This window comes from Ranitomeya imitator, chromosome 3, assembly GCF_032444005.1.
Source record: "Ranitomeya imitator isolate aRanImi1 chromosome 3, aRanImi1.pri, whole genome shotgun sequence".
Classification (NCBI taxonomy): domain Eukaryota; kingdom Metazoa; phylum Chordata; class Amphibia; order Anura; family Dendrobatidae; genus Ranitomeya; species Ranitomeya imitator.
The window spans coordinates 579,206,100-579,227,470 of record NC_091284.1 but is presented as its reverse complement, the minus strand read 5'-3'; the positions used below and the strand labels follow the sequence as shown (position 1 = coordinate 579,227,470).

The 21,371-nt window shown below is 42.4% G+C and overlaps 1 protein-coding gene across 1 annotated transcript in view; it reads right to left on the bottom strand.

Moving 5' to 3' along the window:
- SLC15A1 (solute carrier family 15 member 1) overlaps nt 1–19,030 on the bottom strand; it is a 110,602-nt gene extending 91,572 nt beyond the window's left edge. The window contains exon 1 of the mRNA XM_069758001.1: nt 18,612–19,030. Within this exon, the coding sequence (XP_069614102.1) occupies nt 18,612–18,615 (4 nt within the window). The 5' untranslated portion in view covers nt 18,616–19,030. The remainder of the gene's footprint in view (nt 1–18,611) is intronic.
- Between the last annotated feature and the right edge of the window lie 2,341 nt (nt 19,031–21,371).

Sequence of the window (21,371 nt, the reverse complement as noted above, 5' to 3'; positions counted from 1 at the left end):
TAAGGAAAATATGTGTCAACCATCCAACTATTCTGGAACTTGTTTTACCTGCATCTACAACAAAGGGGCTTAGACACATGGCTATATTACAGGTCTGAGCTGTACAGATCTGTTAGATGGCACAAAGAATTCTATAATATACTTCTGATTTATATGCTGAGAAAATGAGGACCCGATTCCTTATTTGCATGTTTTTTTAAAGTCACTCACTATCCTTTTTTGTCTTGTAGTATTTGTTGATATTTTTGCACTAAGTTCTTCAAAATGATGCACGCGTCTCCCGAATTTTGTGCAAGATAATGCTCTTTATTTTTGTCTTGAACAGTTTTCGCAACTTTTTAGAACAAAAAGTTGCACGTTTCACAAAAATGTCGCAAAAATTCAGCAAAAATCTAAGACATAAAATGATTTCAGCTGGGGGACTAGAGTACATTTGCACAAAAAAATTAACACATTTTTAAAAAGCTGCAGTTGATGAATCGGTGGAAATTTCTGAAAACCTTAAACCTTGGCTGCATTTGTCACAACTTAAAAGAATAAGGCGCAAATAAAAAAACGACCAAAAAAAACATCAAAAAGGCTTAAAAATGTAAATGTAATGATGAATCAGACTTTTTTTTTCTTACTCTCTTTTGTTTTTTACTCACTAATTTCATCATGTTTTTATGTTCGTATTCTTATCTAGAAAGCATTGCTTATAAAGACAACATAGGGGAACTAAGGTTTTTATTTGTGCTTCAAGAGGACCTGCCATATCCAGAAATTAGGAGGATTCTCTGATGGCACCAAAAATGGCAGTAAGATGACTGCAAATATGCGATATGTATAATCCCAGCCAGAATCCGACTAGACTGTTTCTGGTCTCATGTAATACACTTGCATTGAATGCACCAGAAACAGTCTAATCGGACTCTGGCCAGGAGTGTGCACAGTAACGTTGTTGCCGCTTCCAGTTTGACACCGGAGAATACTCACAACGTGCCCACAGTAGCGGCTTTGAGTAGAGCCAAAAAAGTTAGGTTGAAGGTAGTGACGTCTTGATTGGGTAAGCTTAACTTTGCTTGCCGGATTGTGTCAATGGGCCCGGTAATTTCCAGGCGGTTATCAGCAGTCATGTCAGGGAAGTCTGCCCCACACCATTTTGTTTGCATTCATCAGTATATCACATTTGCATTTCGTATTAGTGAATTGGCTAGTCCTTCAAGGTAGTTTGAAGGGGGTTTGTGATTGGGTGATGTTTGCTTAGTAAATGACAGGATAGAATGTTTTCTACGGTGATCTAAGATGGATCAGAGAGGTCAAGGCAAGTTAGTGGTTTTGTATGCAATTCCGGATCATGAGGCCTCCCTTATTGCAGTGGTAAAATGCTTCGTGAAAATTTGTGGTGGTTATCTAGTTTCATTCTTGAGGCATGAGAATGGTTATTCACTTTAAAAATATCAACTCATAGCAGTTTTTAAGCAATGTTGCAAATAGGTGAGCGGCCTGAGGAATATGGGTCACAGTCCTTTAGCATTAGGGCAGTGATGGAGGTTTCATATTGGGGTTTGGGAGAAAAGATTGTTTGCTGTATTAGGAGTTGGGAATTGTCACAGTTTCATTCTTATGCTCGCCCTCACCTTGTGGTTTTATATTGTTGTGAGGGTACGGAGTCAGTTTTGGTTTGTTCATAATAATTCATGTATTAATGTGGTGATTGTTTTGTTTAACCCCTCTGTGACCTTAGACGTACTATCCCGTCGAGGTGCCCTGGGCTTATCTGACCCTGGACGGGATAGTACGTCATAGCCGATCGGCCGCGCTCACGGGGGGAGCGCGGCCGATCGCGGCCGGGTGTCAGCTGCTTATCGCAGCTGACATCCGGCACTATGTGCCAGGAGCGGTCACGGACCGCCCCCGGCACATTAACCCCTGGCACACCGCGATCAAAGATGATCGCGATGTGCCGGCGGTGCAGGGAAGCACCGCGCAGGGAGGGGGCTCCCTGCGGGCTTCCCTGAGCCCCCCGCAGCAACGCGATGTGATCGCGTTGCTGCGAGGGTCTCCTCACCTCCCTCCCTGCTCGAGCCCCGGATCCAAGATGGCCGCGGATCCGGGTCCTGCAGGGAGGGAGGTGGCTTCACAGAGCCTGCTCAGAGCAGGCACTGTGAAGCCTGCAGCGCTACATGTCAGATCAGTGATCTGACAGAGTGCTGTGCAAACTGTCAGATCACTGATCTGTGATGTCCCCCCCTGGGACAAAGTAAAAATGTAAAAAAAAAATTTTCCAAATGTGTAAAAAAAATAAAAAAAAATATTCCAAAATAATGAAAAAAAAAAAAAAATATTATTCCCATAAATACATTTCTTCATCTAAATAAAAAAAAAAAAACAATAAAAGTACACATATTTAGTATCGCCGCGTCCGTAACGACCCGACCTATAAAACTGTCCCACTAGTTAACCCCTTCAGTAAACACCGTAAGAAAAAAAAAAAAAAAACGAGGCAAAAAACAACGCTTTATTATCATACCGCCGAACAAAAAGTGGAATAACACGCGATCAAAAGGACAGATATAAATAACCATGGTACCGCTGAAAGCGTCATATTGTCCCGCAAAAAAAGAGCCGCCACACAGCATCATCAGCAAAAAAATAAAAAAGTTATAGTCCTGAGAATAAAGCGATGCAAAAATAATTATTTTTTCTGTAAAATAGTTTTTATCGTATAAAAGCACCAAACCATAAAAAAATGATATAAATGAGGTGTCGCTGTAATCGTACTGACCCGAAGAATAAAACTGATTTATCAATTTTACCAAACGCGGAACGGTATAAACGCCTCCCCCAATAGAAATTCATGAATAGCTGGCTTTTGGTCATTCTTCCTCACAAAAATCGGAATAAAAAGCGATAAAAAAATGTCACGTGCCCAAAAATGTTTTCAATAAAAACGTCAACTCGTCCCGCAAAAAACAAGACCTCACATGACTCTGTGGACCAAAATATGGAAAAATTATAGCTCTCAAAATGTGGTATTGCAAAAAATATTTTTTGCAATAAAAAGGGTCTTTCAGTGTGTGACGGCTGCCAATCATAAAAATCTGCTAAAAAACTCGCTATAAAAGTAAATCAAACCCCCCTTCATCACCCCCTTAGTTAGGGAAAAATAAAAAAAAATGTATTTATTTCCATTTTCCCATTAGGGCTAGGGTTAGGGCTAGGGTTAGGGCTAGGGTTAGGGCTAGGGCTAGGGTTAGGGCTAGGGTTAGGGCTAGGGTTAGGGTTAGGGCTAGGGTTAGGGCTAGGGTTAGGGCTAGGGTTAGGGCTAGGGTTAGGGCTAGGGTTAGGGTTAGGGCTAGGGTTAGGGCTAGGGTTAGGGCTAGGGTTAGGGTTGGGGCTACGGTTAGGGTTGGGGCTAAAGTTAGGGTTAGGGTTTAGATTACATTTACAGTTGGGAATAGGGTTGGGATTAGGGTTAGGGGTGTGTCAGGGTTAGAGGTGTGGTTAGGGTTACCGTTGGAATTAGGGTTAGGGGTGTGTTTAGATTAGGGTTTCAGTTATAATTGGGGGGTTTCCACTGTTTCGGCACATCAGGGGCTCTCCAAACACGACATGGCGTCCGATCTCAATTCCAGCCAATTCTGCGTTGAAAAAGTAAAACAGTGCTCCTTCCCTTCCGAGCTCTCCTGTGTGCCCAAACAGGGGTTTACCCCAACATATGGGGTATCAGCGTACTCAGGACAAATTGGACAACAACTTTTGTGGACCAATTTCTCCTGTTACCCTTGGGAAAATACAAAACTGGGGGCTAAAAAATAATTTTTGTGGGAAAACAAAAAGATTTTTTATTTTCACGGCTCTGCGTTATAAACTGTAGTGAAACACTTGGGGGTTCAAAGTTCTCACAACACATCTAGATAAGTTCATTGAGGGGTCTAGTTTCCAATATGGGGTCACTTGTGGGGGGTTTCTACTGTTTAGGTACATTAGGGGCTCTGCAAACGCAATGTGACGCCTGCAGACCAATCCATCTAAGTCTGCATTCCAAATGATGCTCCTTCCCTTCCGAGCCCTCCCATGCGCCCAAACGGTGGTTCCCCCCCACATATCGGGTATCAGCGTACTCAGGACAAATTGGACAACAACATTTAGGGTCCAATTTCTCCTGCTAACCTTGGAAAAATACAAAACTGGGGGCTAAAATATAATTTTTGTGGAAAAAAAAATATTTTTTATTTGCATGGCTCTGCGTTATAAACTGTAGTGAAATACTTGGGGGTTCAAAGCTCTCACAACACATCAAGATGAGTTCCTTAGGGGGTCTACTTTCCAAAATGGTGTCACTTGTGGGGGGTTTCTACTGTTTAGGTACATTAGGGGCTCTGCAAACGCAATGTGACGCCTGCAGACCATTCCATCTAAGTCTGCATTCCAAATGGCGCTCCTTCCCTTCCGAACCCTCCCATGCGCCCAAACGGTGGTTCCCCCCCACATATGGGGTATCAGCGTACTCAGGACAAATTGGACAACAACTTTTGGGGTCCAATTTCTCCTGTTACCCTAGGGAAAATACAAAACTGGGGGCTAAAAAATAATTTTTGTGGGAAAAAAATTTTGTTTTATTTTTATGGCTCTGCATTATAAACTTCTGTGAAGCCCTTGGTGGGTCAAAGTGCTCACCACACATCCAGATAAGTTCCTTAGGGGGTCTACTTTCCAAAATGGTGTCACTTGTGGGGGGTTTCAATGTTTAGGCACATCAGTGGCTCTCCAAACGCAACATGGCGTCCCATCTCAATTCCTGTCAATTTTGCATTGAAAAGTCAAACGGCGCTCCTTCCCTTCCGAGCTCTCCCATGCGCCCAAACAGTGGTTTACTGCCACATATGGGGTATCAGCGTACTCGGGACAAATTGGACAACAACTTTTGAGGTCCAATTTCTTCTCTTACCCTTGGAAAAATAAAAAATTGGGGGCAAAAATATAATTTTTGTGAAAAAATATGATTTTTTATTTTTACGGTTCTGCATTATAAACTTCTGTGAAGCACTTGGTGGGTCAAAGTGCTCACCACACCTCTAGATAAGTTCCTTAGGGGGTCTACTTTCCAAAATGGTGTCACTTGTGGGGGGTTTCAATGTTTAGGCACATCAGTGGCTCTCCAAACGCAACATGGCGTCCCATCTCAATTTCTGTCAATTTTGCATTGAAAAGTCAAACTGCGCTCCTTCCCTTCCGAGCTCTCCCATGCGCCCAAACAGTGGTTTACTGCCACATATGGGGTATCAGCGTACTCAGGACAAATTGGACAACAACTTTTGAGGTCCAATTTCTTCTCTTACCCTTGGAAAAATAAAAAATTGGGGGCAAAAATATAACTTTTGTGAAAAAATATGATTTTTTATTTTTACGGTTCTGCATTATAAACTTCTGTGAAGCACTTGGTGGGTCAAAGTGCTCACCACACATCCAGATAAGTTCCTTAGGGGGTCTACTTTCCAAAATGGTGTCACTTGTGGGGGGTTTCAATGTTTAGGCACATCAGTGGCTCTCCAAACGCAACATGGCGTCCCATCTCAATTCCTGTCAATTTTGCATTGAAAAGTCAAATAGCGCTCCTTCCCTTCCGAGCTCTCCCATGCGCCCAAACAGTGGTTTACTGCCACATATGGGGTATCAGCGTACTCAGGACAAATTGGACAACAACTTTTTGGGTCCAATTTCTCCTGTTACCCTTGGTAAAATAAAACAAATTGGAGCTGAAGTAAATTTTTTGTGTAAAAAAGTTAAATGTTCATTTTTATTTAAACATTCCAAAAATTCCTATTAAACACCTGAAGGGTTAATAAACTTCTTGAATGTGGTTTTGAGCACCTTGAGGGGTGCAGTTTTTAGAATGGTGTCACACTTGGGCATTTTCTATCATATAGACCCCTCAAAATGACTTCAAATGAGACGTGGTCCCTAAAAAAAAATGGTGTTGTAAAAATGAGAAATTGCTGGTCAACTTTTAACCCTTATAACTCCCTAACAAAAAAAAAAAATTGGTTCCAAAATTATGCTGATGTAAAGGAGACATGTGGGAAATGTTACTTATTAAGTATTTTGTGTGACATATCTCTGTGATTTAATTGCATAAAAATTCAAAGTTTGAAAATTGCGAAATTTTCAAAATTTTCGCTAAATTTCCGTTTTTTTCACAAATAAACGCAGGTACTATCAAAGAAATTTTACCACTATCATGAAGTACAATATGTCACGAGAAAACAATGTCAGAATCACCAGGATCCGTTGAAGCGTTTCGGAGTTATAACCTCATAAAGGGACAGTGGTCAGAATTGTAAAAATTGGCCTGGTCATTAACGTGCAAACCACCCTTGGGGGTAAAGGGGTTAACTACAGATGTGTACTTAATTTGGATCCTGAGCCACTCATACATGTTCTGGGATGGCTGATGTTCGTCCGGAGGGAGGGCAGCTCGGGCAGGCTAGGTCCACGGATCTAATCAAATGGCTTGGTATGACTCGGTTGAGGTTTTTTGTTGTGAATTCTGTGGTCGAGCTCCCTCCTGTGGTCATGAGTGGTACTTCGGCTGGTTCTGTCTATGAGCTTCCTCTGGTGGATGTGAGTGGGGCTGCGGCTTCTGAGTTTCCTTCCTCAGGTGACGAGTTTAAGTCGTTAGGTGCTGCTCTATTTAACTCCACCTAGTTCTTCGTTCCTTGCCTCCAGTCAATGTTCCAGTATTGGTCTTGCTCTCTCCTGGATCGTCTTGTGGCCTGTCTGCCCTGCATAAGCTAAGTTCTGCTTGTGTTACTTTTGTTTGCTATTTTTTCTGTCCAGCTTGCTATATTGGTTTTTCTTGCTTGCTGGAAGCTCTGGGACGCAGAGGGAGCACCTCCGTGCCGTTAGTCGGTACGGAGGGTCTTTTTGCGCCCTCTGCGTGGTTGTTTGTAGGTTTTTGTGCTGACCGCAAAGCTATCTTTACTATCCTCGGTCTATTCAGTAAGTCGGGCCTCACTTTGCTAAAACCTATTTCATCTCTGTGTTTGTATTTTCATCTTTACTCACAGTCATTATATGTGGGGGGCTGCCTTTTCCTTTGGGGAATTTCTCTGAGGCAAGGTAGGCTTATTTTTCTATCTTCAGGGCTAGCTAGTTTCTCAGGCTGTGCCCGAGGTGCCTAGGTCTGGTCAGGAGCGCTCCACGGCTACCTCTAGTGTGGTGTGATAGGATTAGGGATTGCGGTCAGCAGAGTTCCCACGTCTCAGAGCTCGTCCTGTGTTATTAGTAACTATCAGGTCACTTTGTGTGCTCTTAACCACCAGGTCCATTGTGTTTCTGAATCACCAGTTCATAACAGTACTGGAGGCCTAAAGTACTAATGCTTCTCAATAGAGGGAAAAGAGAAGTTCTGAGAACATTTTTTTTTCTCTGCACTGTGTTTTGTCTTTCTTTTCCCCTAGACATTTGGGTGGTTCAGGACACAGGTGTAGTGATGGACATTAAAGGTCTGTTTTCTTGTGTGGATCATCTCACTGCAAGAGTACAAAATATTCAAGACATTGTGGTTCAGAAATCTATGTTAGAACCTAGAATTCCTATTCCTGACTTATTTTCTGGAGATAGAGCCAAGTTTCTGAATTTCAAAAATAATTGTAAACTGTTTCTGGCTTTGAAACCCCGCTCCTCTGGTGACCCAGTTCAACAAGTTAAGATCATTATTTCTTTATTACGTGGCGACCCTCAAGACTGGGCATTTTCCCTTGCGCCAGGAGATCCTGCATTATGCGATATTGATGCGTTTTTTCTGGCGCTCGGATTGCTGTATGATGAACCTAATTCAGTGGATCAGGCAGAGAAAAATTTGCTGGCTCTGTGTCAGGGTCAGGATGAGGTAGAGATATATTGTCAGAAGTTTAGGAAGTGGTCTGTGCTCACTCAATGGAATGAATGTGCGCTGGCAGCAATTTTCAAAAAGGGTCTCTCTGAAGCCCTTAAGGATGTCATGGTGGGATTTCCTATGCCTGCTGGTCTGAATGAGTCTATGTCTTTGGCCATTCAGATCGATCGACGCTTACGTGAGCGTAAAAATGTGCACCATTTGGCGGTATTATCTGAGCATAAACCTGAGCCTATGCAATGTGATAGGACTTTGACCAGAACTGAACGGCAAGAACACAGACGTCGGAATGGGCTGTGTTTTTATTGTGGTGATTCCACTCATGCTATCTCCGATTGTCCTAAGCGCACTAAGCGGTTCGCTAGGTCTGCCACCATTGGTACGGTACAGTCGAAATTTCTTTTGTCCGTTACTTTGATCTGCTCTTTGTCATCCTATTCTGTCATGGCATTTGTGGATTCAGGCGCTGCCCTGAATTTGATGGACTTGGACTTTGCTAGGCACTGTGGGTTTTTCTTGGAGCCCTTGCAGTATCCTATTCCATTGAGAGGAATTGATGCTACGCCTTTGGCCAAGAATAAGCCTCAGTACTGGACCCAACTGACCATGTGCATGGCTCCTGCGCATCAGGAGGATATTCGCTTTTTGGTGTTGCATAATCTGCATGATGTGGTCGTGTTGGGGTTGCCATGGCTACAGGTCCATAACCCAGTATTGGATTGGAAATCTATGTCTGTGTCCAGCTGGGGTTGTCAGGGGGTACATGGTGATGTTCCAGTTCTGTCTATTTCATCATCCACCCCTTCTGAGGTCCCAGAGTTCTTGTCGGATTACCGGGATGTATTTAATGAGCCCAAGTCCAGTGCCCTACCTCCACATAGGGATTGCGCTTGTGCTATTGATTTGATTCCTGGTAGTAAGTTTCCTAAGGGTCGACTGTTTAATTTGTCTGTGCCTGAGCACGCCGCTATGCGGAGTTACGTAAAGGAATCCTTGGAGAAGGGTCATATTCGCCCGTCGTCGTCGCCATTGGGAGCAGGGTTATTTTTTGTGGCCAAGAAGGATGGTTCGTTGAGACCTTGTATTGATTACCGCCTTCTAAATAAAATCACAGTCAAATTTCAGTACCCCTTGCCGCTGCTGTCTGATTTGTTTGCTCGGATTAAGGGGGCTAGTTGGTTCACCAAGATAGATCTTCGTGGTGCGTATAATCTTGTGCGTATTAAACAGGGCGATAAATGGAAAACAGCATTTAATACGCCCGAGGGCCATTTTGAGTACCTGGTTATGCCTTTCGGGCTTTCCAATGCTCCATCAGTATTTCAGTCCTCTATGCATGACATCTTCCGAGAGTACCTGGATAAATTCCTGATTGTATACTTGGATGATATTTTGGTCTTCTCGGATGATTGGGAGTCTCACGTGAAGCAGGTTAGAATGGTGTTCCAGGTCCTGCGTGCAAATTCTTTGTTTGTGAAGGGGTCAAAGTGTCTCTTTGGTGTTCAGAAGGTTTCATTTTTGGGTTTCATTTTTTCCCTTTCGACTATCGAGATGGACCCTGTTAAAGTTCAGGCCATTTATGATTGGACTCAGCCGATATCTCTGAAGGGTCTGCAAAAGTTCCTGGGCTTTGCTAATTTTTATCGTCGCTTCATCAATAATTTTTCTAGTATTGCTAAACCGTTGACTGATTTGACCAAGAAGGGTGCTGATGTGGTCAATTGGTCTTCTGCTGCTGTAGAAGCTTTTCAGGAGTTGAAGCGTCGTTTTTCTTCTGCCCCTGTGTTGTGCCAGCCAGATGTTTCGCTCCCGTTCCAGGTCGAGGTTGATGCTTCTGAGATTGGAGCAGGGGCTGTTTTGTCGAAAAGAAGTTCTGATGGCTCGGTGATGAAACCATGTGCCTTCTTTTCCAGGAAGTTTTCGCCTGCTGAGCATAATTATGATGTTGGCAATCGAGAGTTGTTGGCCATGAAGTGGGCATTTGAGGAGTGGCGTCATTGGCTTGAAGGAGCTAAGCATCGCGTGGTGGTCTTGACTGATCACAAGAACTTGACTTATCTCGAGTCTGCCAAACGGTTGAATCCTAGACAGGCTCGGTGGTCGCTGTTTTTCTCCCGTTTTGACTTTGTGGTTTCGTACCTTCCGGGCTCTAAGAATGTGAAGGCGGATGCCCTGTCTAGGAGTTTTGTGCCCGACTCTCCGGGTTTGCCTGAGCCGGCGGGTATTCTCAAAGAGGGGGTAATTTTGTCTGCCATCTCCCCTGATTTGCGGCGGGTGCTGCAAAAATTTCAGGCTAATAGACCTGACCGTTGCCCAGCGGAGAAACTGTTTGTCCCTGATAAATGGACGAGTAGAGTTATCTCTGAGGTTCATTGTTCGGTGTTGGCTGGTCATCCTGGAATCTTTGGTACCAGAGATTTGGTGGCTATATCCTTTTGGTGGCCGTCTCTGTCGCGGGATGTGCGTTCGTTTGTGCAGTCCTGTGGGATTTGTGCTCGGGCTAAGCCCTGCTGTTCTCGTGCCAGTGGGTTGCTTTTGACCTTGCCAGTCCCGAAGAGGCCCTGGACACATATCTCTATGGATTTTATTTTGGATCTCCCCGTCTCTCAAAAGATGTCGGTCATTTGGGTGGTTTGTGATCGCTTCTCTAAGATGGTCCATTTGGTACCCTTGTCTAAATTGCCTTCCTCCTCTGATTTGGTGCCATTGTTTTTCCAGCATGTGGTTCGTTTACATGACATTCCGGAGAACATCGTTTCTGACAGAGGTTCCCAGTTTTTCGAGGTTTTGGCGAGCCTTTTGTGCTAGGATGGGCATTGATTTGTCTTTTTCCTCGGCTTTCCATCCTCAGACAAATGGCCAAACTGAACGAACCAATCAGACCTTGGAAACATATCTGAGATGTTTTGTTTCTGCTGATCAGGATGATTGGGTGTCCTCTTTGCCTTTGGCTGAGTTCGCCCTTAATAATCGGGCCAGCTCGGCTACTTTGGTTTCGCCGTTTTTCTGCAATTCTGGTTTCCATCCTCGTTTCTCTTCAGGGCAGGTTGAGTCTTCGGACTGTCCTGGTGTGGATACTGTGGTGGATAGGTTGCAGCAGATTTGGACTCATGTAGTGGACAATTTGACATTGTCCCAGGAGAAGGCTCAACGTTTCGCTAACCGTAGGCGCTGTGTGGGTCCCCGACTTCGTGTTGGGGATTTGGTTTGGTTGTCGTCTCGTTATATTCCTATGAAAGTTTCTTCTCCTAAGTTTAAGCCTCGTTTCATTGGTCCATATAGGATTTCTGAGGTTCTTAATCCTGTGTCTTTTCGTTTGACCCTTCCAGCTTCTTTTTCCATCCATAATGTATTCCATAGGTCATTGTTGCGGAGATACGTGGCACCTGTGGTTCCATCCGTTGATCCTCCTGCCCCGGTTTTGGTTGAGGGGGAGTTGGAGTATATAGTGGAGAAGATTTTGGATTCTCGTATTTCGAGACGGAAACTCCAGTACCTGGTTAAGTGGAAGGGTTATGGTCAGGAAGATAATTCCTGGGTCTTTGCCTCTGATGTTCATGCTGCCGATCTGGTTCGTGCCTTTCATTTGGCTCATCCTGGTCGGCCTGGGGGCTCTGGTGGGGGTTTGGTGACCCCTCCTCAAGGGGGGGGGTACTGTTGTGAATTCTGTGGTCGAGCTCCCTCCTGTGGTCATGAGTGGTACTTCGTCTGGTTCTGTCTATGAGCTTCCTCTGGTGGATGTGAGTGGGGCTGCGGCTTCTGAGTTTCCTTCCTCAGGTGACGAGGTTAAGTCGTTAGGTGCTGCTCTATTTAACTCCACCTAGTTCTTTGTTCCTTGCCTCCAGTCAATGTTCCAGTATTGGTCTTGCTCTCTCCTGGATCGTCTTGTGGCCTGTCTGCCCTGCATAAGCTAAGTTCTGCTTGTGTTACTTTTGTTTGCTATTTTTTCTGTCCAGCTTGCTATATTGGTTTTTCTTGCTTGCTGGAAGCTCTGGGACGCAGAGGGAGCACCTCCGTGCCGTTAGTCGGTACGGAGGGTCTTTTTGCGCCCTCTGCGTGGTTGTTTGTAGGTTTTTGTGCTGACCGCAAAGCTATCTTTACTATCCTCGGTCTATTCAGTAAGTCGGGCCTCACTTTGCTAAAACCTATTTCATCTCTGTGTTTGTATTTTCATCTTTACTCACAGTCATTATATGTGGGGGGCTGCCTTTTCCTTTGGGGAATTTCTCTGAGGCAAGGTAGGCTTATTTTTCTATCTTCAGGGCTAGCTAGTTTCTCAGGCTGTGCCCGAGGCGCCTAGGTCTGGTCAGGAGCGCTCCACGGCTACCTCTAGTGTGGTGTGATAGGATTAGGGATTGCGGTCAGCAGAGTTCCCACGTCTCAGAGCTCGTCCTGTGTTATTAGTAACTATCAGGTCACTTTGTGTGCTCTTAACCACCAGGTCCATTGTGTTTCTGAATCACCAGTTCATAACAGGTTTTGCCCAAAGTCTCTTATTACTGCAGAGGGGATCGACCACCAAATGTGATGGTGTTGCATGTTGGAGGAAATGACCTGGGAGTTAGATCTTCTCAGGAGTTAAATAGAGACATTAAGTTTGATCTTTTAAGGTTGTGGTCATACTATCCAGGGATTATTATTGTTTGTTCAGACATTGTGGCACGGCTTATCTGAAGCTACGCAAAATCAGTGGAGCAGATACATTTTACTAGGGTTAAAGTCAACAAAACAGTAGCTCGTCTTGTTGCAAGTAATGGCGGTATAGTGGTGAGACACCATGAGTTGGAGGTGCCTTCACGGGAGCACTTGAGGTTGGATGGAGTTCATCTAAATGCGATTGGCATTGATTTATGGATTTGGGGTTTAAGAGATGGTATCGAGCAAGCATTGGGGTTTGGTGAGTTCAGGCCACATAAGGTGTTACATGACCAGGTCAGTAGAGTGGAGTAGGTCTGGTTCAGAGGCTGGTTTATTGTGGATGTTCATTTTGGTTCGAAGTCAGTAATGGGGAATAGTGGATTTGGTTACAGGTCAAGGTAACTTGCAAGCGTAAGTCCTGCAAGGGTAGGGGCATTAATTATGGAATATTAATACCTCATCCCCGGGCTGGTGTGTTGTGGTCAGGGATATCCGTTGTGGTTGCTTCTGGGCCAGACTTATCTGTTGTAAATAATTATATATATAATGTTTACATTGTTATTGTTTATAATGTTCTGTGGCGCCATTGTTGTGGTTGCCTCAGGTTGTGCGTGTAATATTTATTAAAAGGCTGCTGTGTCTATTGAACAAAAGTCTCAAGAAGTCGTGTGTTCAGTTAAATGGGTCGGTATGAAAAGGGTTTTTAGGTGGGAATGATATGACTAAATCCCTTCTTGGATTATCATGTCATTTACAAATATTTAGGAATGTTATATTTTCAATTTTTAAGTTTGCAGACATACAGTGAATAGTAAATGATAGAAATCATAAACAAGGCCCTTATCATCCAGATGGTTACTCATCTGTAAATGGAAGCAATTCAGTTTTGAAATATATTATCCGGTCAATTTCACAATTCGCTGCACTGAGCACCAGCACTCTGGACTACGTGTAATCTCTTGAAGGAGCAATCAGATGCACTTTGAGTTTCTGTTTGATTGCAAATGTGTTTATGTGTGTAATGGCTGATTGTTTCTGTAATATTTGTTCTGTAACTAGTGGCAATAAAATATGACTCTAAAATTAGCAAATATAATAAACTAATGCTGCAAAATGAAGCCTATGTACATATTAATGGATCATAGAGAAAATTGGATGCCAGTATCTCCATTTCCATGAATTGGTGCACGTGGTATTCTGATCTCCTGTTTTATGATCTACCTCTCTTAACATTATGACGTCCTAATTCTGGGTCCCTGGTGTTCACACAAGCAGAAATGTAATAAGTTAGATATGTTAGCATTTTATTTAATTGGTTTCGGACCCTAAGTGACTGAATTGGTGCAGAGCAGACGGATATTATTTGTATATATATATATATATATATACAGTGGGGCAAAAAAGTATTTAGTCAGTCAGCAATAGTGCAAGTTCCACCACTTAAAAAGATGAGAGGCGTCTGTAATTTACATCATAGGTAGACCTCAACTATGGGAGACAAACTGAGAAAAAAAAATCCAGAAAATCATATTGTCTGTTTTTTTTAACAATTTATTTGCATATTATGGTGGAAAATAAGTATTTGGTCAGAAACAAGCAATCAAGATTTCTGGCTCTCACAGACCTGTAACTTCTTCTTTAAGAGTCTCCTCTTTCCTCCACTCATTACCTGTAGTAATGGCACCTGTTTAAACTTGTTATCAGTATAAAAAGACACCTGTGCACCCCCTCAAACTGTCTGACTCCAAACTCCACTATGGTGAAGACCAAAGAGCTGTCAAAGGACACCAGAAACAAAATTGTAGCCCTGCACTAGGCTGGGAAGACTGAATCTGCAATAGCCAACCAGCTTGGAGTGAAGAAATCAACAGTGGGAGCAATAATTAGAAAATGGAAGACAAACAAGACCACTGATAATCTCCCTCGATCTGGGGCTCCACGCAAAATCCCACCCCGTGGGGTCAGAATGATCACAAGAACGGTGAGCAAAAATCCCAGAACCACGCGGGGGGACCTAGTGAATGAACTGCAGAGAGCTGGGACCAATGTAACAAGGCCTACCATAAGTAACACACTACGCCACCATGGACTCAGATCCTGCAGTGCCAGACGTGTCCCACTGCTTAAGCCAGTACATGTCCGGGCCCGTCTGAAGTTTGCTAGAGAGCATTTGGATGATCCAGAGGAGTTTTGGGAGAATGTCCTATGGTCTGATGAAACCAAACTGGAACTGTTTGGTAGAAACACAACTTGTCGTGTTTGGAGGAAAAAGAATACTGAGTTGCATCCATCAAACACCATACCTACTGTAAAGCATGGTGGTGGAAACATCATGCTTTGGGGCTGTTTCTCTGCAAAGGGGCCAGGACGACTGATCCGGGTACATGAAAGAATGAATGGGGCCATGTATCGTGAGATTTTGAGTGCAAACCTCCTTCCATCAGCAAGGGCATTGAAGATGAAACGTGGCTGGGTCTTTCAACATGACAATGATCCAAAGCACACCGCCAGGGCAATGAAGAAGTGGCTTCGTAAGAAGCATTTCAAGGTCCTGGAGTGGCCTAGCCAGTCTCCAGATCTCAACCCTATAGAAAACCTTTGGAGGGAGTTGAAAGTCTGTGTTGCCAAGCGAAAAGCCAAAAACATCACTGCTCTAGAGGAGATCTGCATGGAGGAATGGGCCAACATACCAACAATAGTGTGTGGCAACCTTGTGAAGACTTACAGAAAACGTTTGACCTCTGTCATTGCCAACAAAGGATATATTACAAAGTATTGAGATGAAATTTTGTTTCTGACCAAATACTTATTTTCCACCATAATATGCAAATAAAATGTTAAAAAAACAGACAATGTGATTTTCTGGATTTTTTTTTCTCAGTTTGTCTCCCATAGTTGAGGTCTACCTATGATGTAAATTACAGACGCCTCTCATCTTTTTAAGTGGTGGAACTTGCACTATTGCTGACTGACTAAATACTTTTTTGCCCCACTGTATATAGTAGAACAGAAGAAAAAAAGTAACTGACCGGCACTGTCCAAAAACTTATGTCTCATGAAGCCGGTATGTATAATCTTAGTCCAAAACAGCCATAATAAAGAAGACCGTGGGTGCAACTCCGTTGTAAGTATAGTAGTCCATAAGATAAAAATAGAGACATGGAATGCACTCACCAATCTTCTGTGAATAGCAGCTTTATTTGAGTCTTCATAGTTAAAACATCATAACTGGGGTAAGAGGAGTGGGGCTCGACCGAGCAGGAGGAGACGACGGCCATTTCGCGCAGGGCTAGCGCTTCAATGGGTCTGCATCACCCGTTGAAGCGCTAGCACTGCGCGAAACGGCCGTCGTCTCCTCCTGCTTTGTCGAGCCCCACGCCTCTTCCCCCGGTTATGATGTTTTAACTATGAAGACTCAAATAAAGCTGCTATTCACAGAAGATTGGTGAGTGCATTCCATGTCTCTATTTATATATATATATATATATATATATATATATATATATATATATATATATATATATAGTTGCTCGAGTAATGCTCTGTTCACATTATATAACCTATAATGGATTCTTCCTATAATGGGTTCTTCAGACTTCTATTTTCCATGTATGTATTCAGAGATAGTCATTATCTGATATCAATAATTGATCATGTCCGCCCCTTTGTCTGCTATGTTTAAAATGAATCTTGATTTCAATATTTAAAATATAAGTACAAAAGTGTTAAATGGAAACTTTTACCATAAACCAATATATCAATCTGCTGAGCTATTCCTGAGTGACATGCTGCCGGTCTACCAGACTCCATGCACAACGTGACGGATCCTCTTTTCTAGCGCCCGGCGTCTTGCTTCCTCTCCACACTCAGTACATTAGCAATCCTGTTTTGTTCTGATTTCTGAAATGACACAAACTGTGTCCTCTCTGTTGCTAAAAAAAATAAATTGATTTTTACTTCCTGAAGTCTGGTTGGATGGAGCATCAGACGCTCTAACCATTCCCCATTTCTCTACTCCAGTCTCCTCATATGATATGCACACTGGATTTCCCGTAGAAAATAATTGGATAAGGTTTCCAATCATTTTTAAGGCATTTTTTTTAACCAGGATTTTGTAGAGGTTCTGCTCTTGAACGGCTTCTTAAAAGACTCAGGTACGTTCATACTGTGTTTTTCTGAGCAGAAGATGTCAGAAAAAACACTGAGCAAATGCTCAAAAGATTCGTGCTGTTGATTTCAATGGAAAATCAACTTCTGTTCATATCTGGGGATTGTCAGAATCTTTTAAGCGCTTCAGGCCTTCAAAGACGCCAAGTGTTTATAAGAAGTGAAGCCTGGCGTTCCTGGCGTTTTCCATTAGGAAGATGCTTAATACTCTACTGTATGAGTCAACTCAATGATGCGCCATTTTGAGCATTTTGTCAGCAATTGCTCTTAGAAAAATGCTAATGTTTTATTCATTATTTAATGGATTTAAAAAAAAGTATCTGGAAAATGACAGTAAAAAGATGAGGACGAGAAGACCCCTGGAAGTTCAAGTTTGTCAGGTTCAACTTTGGTCCAAAGTTCAGTTTAGGTACCAGAACTATACACAAACTTTAAAAAGAACCCAATGGAAGTCAATGGGGAACATATTTTGGTGTCCTAAAAAGTTAGTTCTCTCTCCCCTTCGCCCAGAACTTCGAACACTAAGGCGGACATCCGAAAAATTACACAAAAAAGCACTAAAAAATATGTCAAAGAAAACCACTCTCAGAAAAATTAATAAAATGAGTGCTCAGGAAATGACCAAAAGATGCAAGACGTGGAGAGTTTACAAACATGTCTTTTGCTTGAAAATGGACATTTTTGTCTGCCAGAAAACGATGAGGGTATATTCACACTGCGTCTTTTTCCTGCAGTAAAAAACACCAGTTTCTAAAGGTATTGTGCCTGTTATCTGGAGTTTTGAAATCCTGAAGAATCTTTTGTAAAAAATGTTGACCACCTCCTCCTTCTGAATACTTTTTTTTAAAAATCTTCTTTTGCGTCTTATCTGTATTTTGGCATCTTTTCACAGTCGCTCTTTGAACAGTTTTTTTTATTCCATTAAGCAATTAAGAAGACACTAGTGGTTTTTGTTTAAGCAAAAACACATACTAAATGTTCAGTAAGAAGCCCAGGCATCTTACAGTATATGTGATGTTTTAGCTTTGCCATTGACTACTATTGTAAAGTATTGAGCGTCTTCTTTGCAACAAATGCCAGAAAGATGAATATATTACTTCTTTTAAATGCTTGGCATATTTTGAAAGTATGAGCATGATCATAGCATCACAAGAACTTTATGGCACAGATTACTGTTTATTCATGTAATTACATTCACGGGACGGCACAATCTGGCAAGACATTCTTGTAATACTATGATCTGAATTTGGACTCCCACAACCAATAGGTCCTCTGTGCGGACTTTGCTGTACGTGCCAGAAAGTGAAGGTGCTGCAATGATACATCACTGCATTTATGATATATTTTCTGTAAATATGTTTAGTGAAATTTCTTAATAGTACTAGGGTATATACTTCAGGATTCTTGTGTTGGACCAATGAAAAAAGGAACCACTGCTGACAATCCCTGACACAGAGAGCTGATCTTTGTTAACGTCAGATACTTAACGCCGGATCCTAGTGTTTGGTTTAGTTATATGTGCATATATTTGCCAACTTTCATTTTTTTGTTCTCGTGTGTGCATGTTTACATTTATGATTTAACCTCAGGTATTACATTACAGCTAATATACTTATATGCTTAATTTATTTTGCAGCTTTAAAAATGTAATAGGAAATGCACAAGTGTAAATGGTTACATACAATTAATCTGTTCTCATATTTGTAATCCAGCAGAAAGATTAAAAAATCCAAGCAAATATCATCTATTGTCATACACAGTAACAATAGAGAAGAAACCACCAAAGAAAATACTACAAAAGCAATGAATTACTGGATGGATGTTACATTACATTTTTAGATTATTGTCGAGCAAATAAATATACACAACCATCAATTATAGAGTTATAATATTATTAGGGACAATACAGATCAGTGTTACATACCCATGGTGCCCGGGACGGTGTGGCTGAGCGTTGGTGTATTCTTGGGAGGGGTGCCCTGTTGTAGTCCTTTCTTTTAAAGTCCTTGCACTTGGCTGCGGACCAGAAGTAGGTACTCATTACATAGGCACAATGACTTCTCTCCTCCTGTTTTTTCTTTCCTTGGATAGATGGGCATCATAGGGAGCTCCTCCTCTGCCCAAGCACTGGCTCTAGGGTACAGTTCAGAGTTTGGTCAACTTCTGTGGGAAGGGAGAAGAAGCAGGAGGACAGCGCAGTGAAATCTGTGTGCCACAGCAGAGCGACATAAAAACGCTGATAAAAATCAGCTGTTTACAGTGGCTGTTGGCAGCAGAGAGCACATCGGGTGTGTACATGAGAGAATCAGAATATTGCAGCTACTCTGGAAGGGGGGAACATCTGGGATAGGAGTTTCATATTAAGACACTGTTATAGCACACCTGCCTCGAAATAAGCATCATTGCAATCTACGGTGGTCTATTCACAATACACTGTGAAGTGAGGAAAATATAGGCATAAATTAATGGGATCATATAAGTAAAAATTTGCATATGCATATGTATTCACCCCTTTGCCATGAAGCCCCTAAATATTCATGTTGTAAGCAATTACCTTCATAAGTCACATGCTTAGTGAAAGGAAGCCTACCTGTGTATAATCTAAGTGTCACATAGTCTGTCAGTATATACACAGCTTTTCTGAAAGGTCACAGAGGCTGCAACACCATTAAGCAAGGGGCACCACTGACCAAACAACACCATCCACACCAACCAGAAACATGAATTGCCAAAAAAATATCAAAAGCAGAAAATCGATAATGAAATGCGTTTATTAGGTAGAGATGGCAAAATTAATAATAAAAAATGCGCGCGTATGAGGACGAAAGTTACATATACAGTACAGACCAAAAGTTTGTACACACCTTCTCATTTAAAGATTTTTCTGTATTTCCATGACCCTGAAAATTGTACATTCACACTGAAGGCATCAAAACTATGAATTAACACATGTGGAATTATATACTTAACAAAAAAGTGTGAAACAACTGAAATTATGTCTTATATTCTAGGTTCTTCAAAGTAGCCACCTTTTGCTTTGATGACTGCTTTGCACACTCTTGGCATTCTCATGATGAGCTTCAAGAGGTAGTCACCAGGAATGGTCTTCCAACAATCTTGAAGGAGTTCCCAGAGATGCTTAGCACTTGTTGGCCCTTTTGCCTTCACTCTGCGGTCCAGCTCACCCCAAACCATCTCGATTGGGTTCAGGTCTGGTGATTGTGGAGACCAGGTCATCTGGCGTAGCACCCCATCACTCTCCTTCTTGGTCAAATAGCCCTTACACAGCCTGGAGGTGTGTTTGGAGTCATTGTCCTGTTGAAAAATAAATGATGGTCCAACTAAACGCAAACCGGATGGAATAGCATGCCGCTGCAAGATGCTGGTTAAGTATGCCTTCAATTTGAAATAAATCCCCAACAGTGTCACCAGCAAAGCACCCCCACACCATCACACCTCCTCTTCCATGCTTCACGGTGGGAACCAGGCATGTAGAGTCCATTCGTTCACCTTTTCTGCGTCGCACAAAAACACAGTGGTTGGAACCAAAGATCTCAAATTTGGACTTATCAGACCAAAGCACAGATTTCCACTGGTCTAATGTCCATTCCTTATGTTCTTGAGCCCAAACAAGTCTCTTCTGCTTGTTGCCTGTCCTCAGCAGTGGTTTCCTAGCAGCTATTTTAGCATGAAGGCCTGCTGCACAAAGTCTCCTCTTAACAGTTGTTGTAGAGATGTGTCTGCTACTAGAACTCTGTGTGGCATTGACCTGGTCTCTAATCTGAGCTGCTGTTAACCTGCGATTTCTGAGGCTGGTGACTCGGATAAACTTATCCTCAGAAGCAGAGGTGACTCTTGGTCTTCCTTTCCTGGGGCGGTCCTGATGTGAGCCAGTTTCTATGTAGCGCTTGATGGTTTTTGCCACTTCACTTGGGGACACTTTCAAAGTTTGCCCAATTTTTCAGACTGACTGACCTTCATTTCTTAAAGTAATGATGACCACTTGTTTTCTTTACTTTGCTGGTTTTTTTCTTGCCATAATACAAATTCTAACAGTCTATTCAGTAGGACTACCAGCTGTGTATCCACCAGACTTTTGCACAACACAACTGATGGCCCCCACCCCATTTATAAGGCAAGAAATCCCACTTATTAAACCTGACAGGGCACACCTGTGAAGTGAAGACCATTCCCGGTGACTACCTCTTGAAGCTCATCAAGAGAATGCCTAGTGTGGGCAAAGTAGTCATCAAAGCAAAAGGTGGCTATTTTGAAGAACCTAGAATATAAGACATAATTTCAGTTGTCTCACACTTTTTTGTAAAGTATATAATCCCACATGTGTTAATTCATAGCTTGGAAGCCTTCAGTGTGAATGTACAATTTCCATAGTCATGAAAATACAGAAAAATCTTTAAATGAGGTGTGTCCAAACCTTTGGTCTGTACTGTGTATATATGTGTGTGTATATATATATATATATATATATATATATAATCAGATACAGAATGGCAAACCCAGTTGCCTTATTTTACAACCTAAGAAACTTAATCTACTATATAAAGCTGAATGTGTGTATGTGTGTGTGTATGTATGTCCGGGATTGGCATCTGCACCGTCGCAGCTACAGCCACAAAATTTTGCACAGTCACACGTCTGGACCCCGAGAGCGTCATAGGCTATG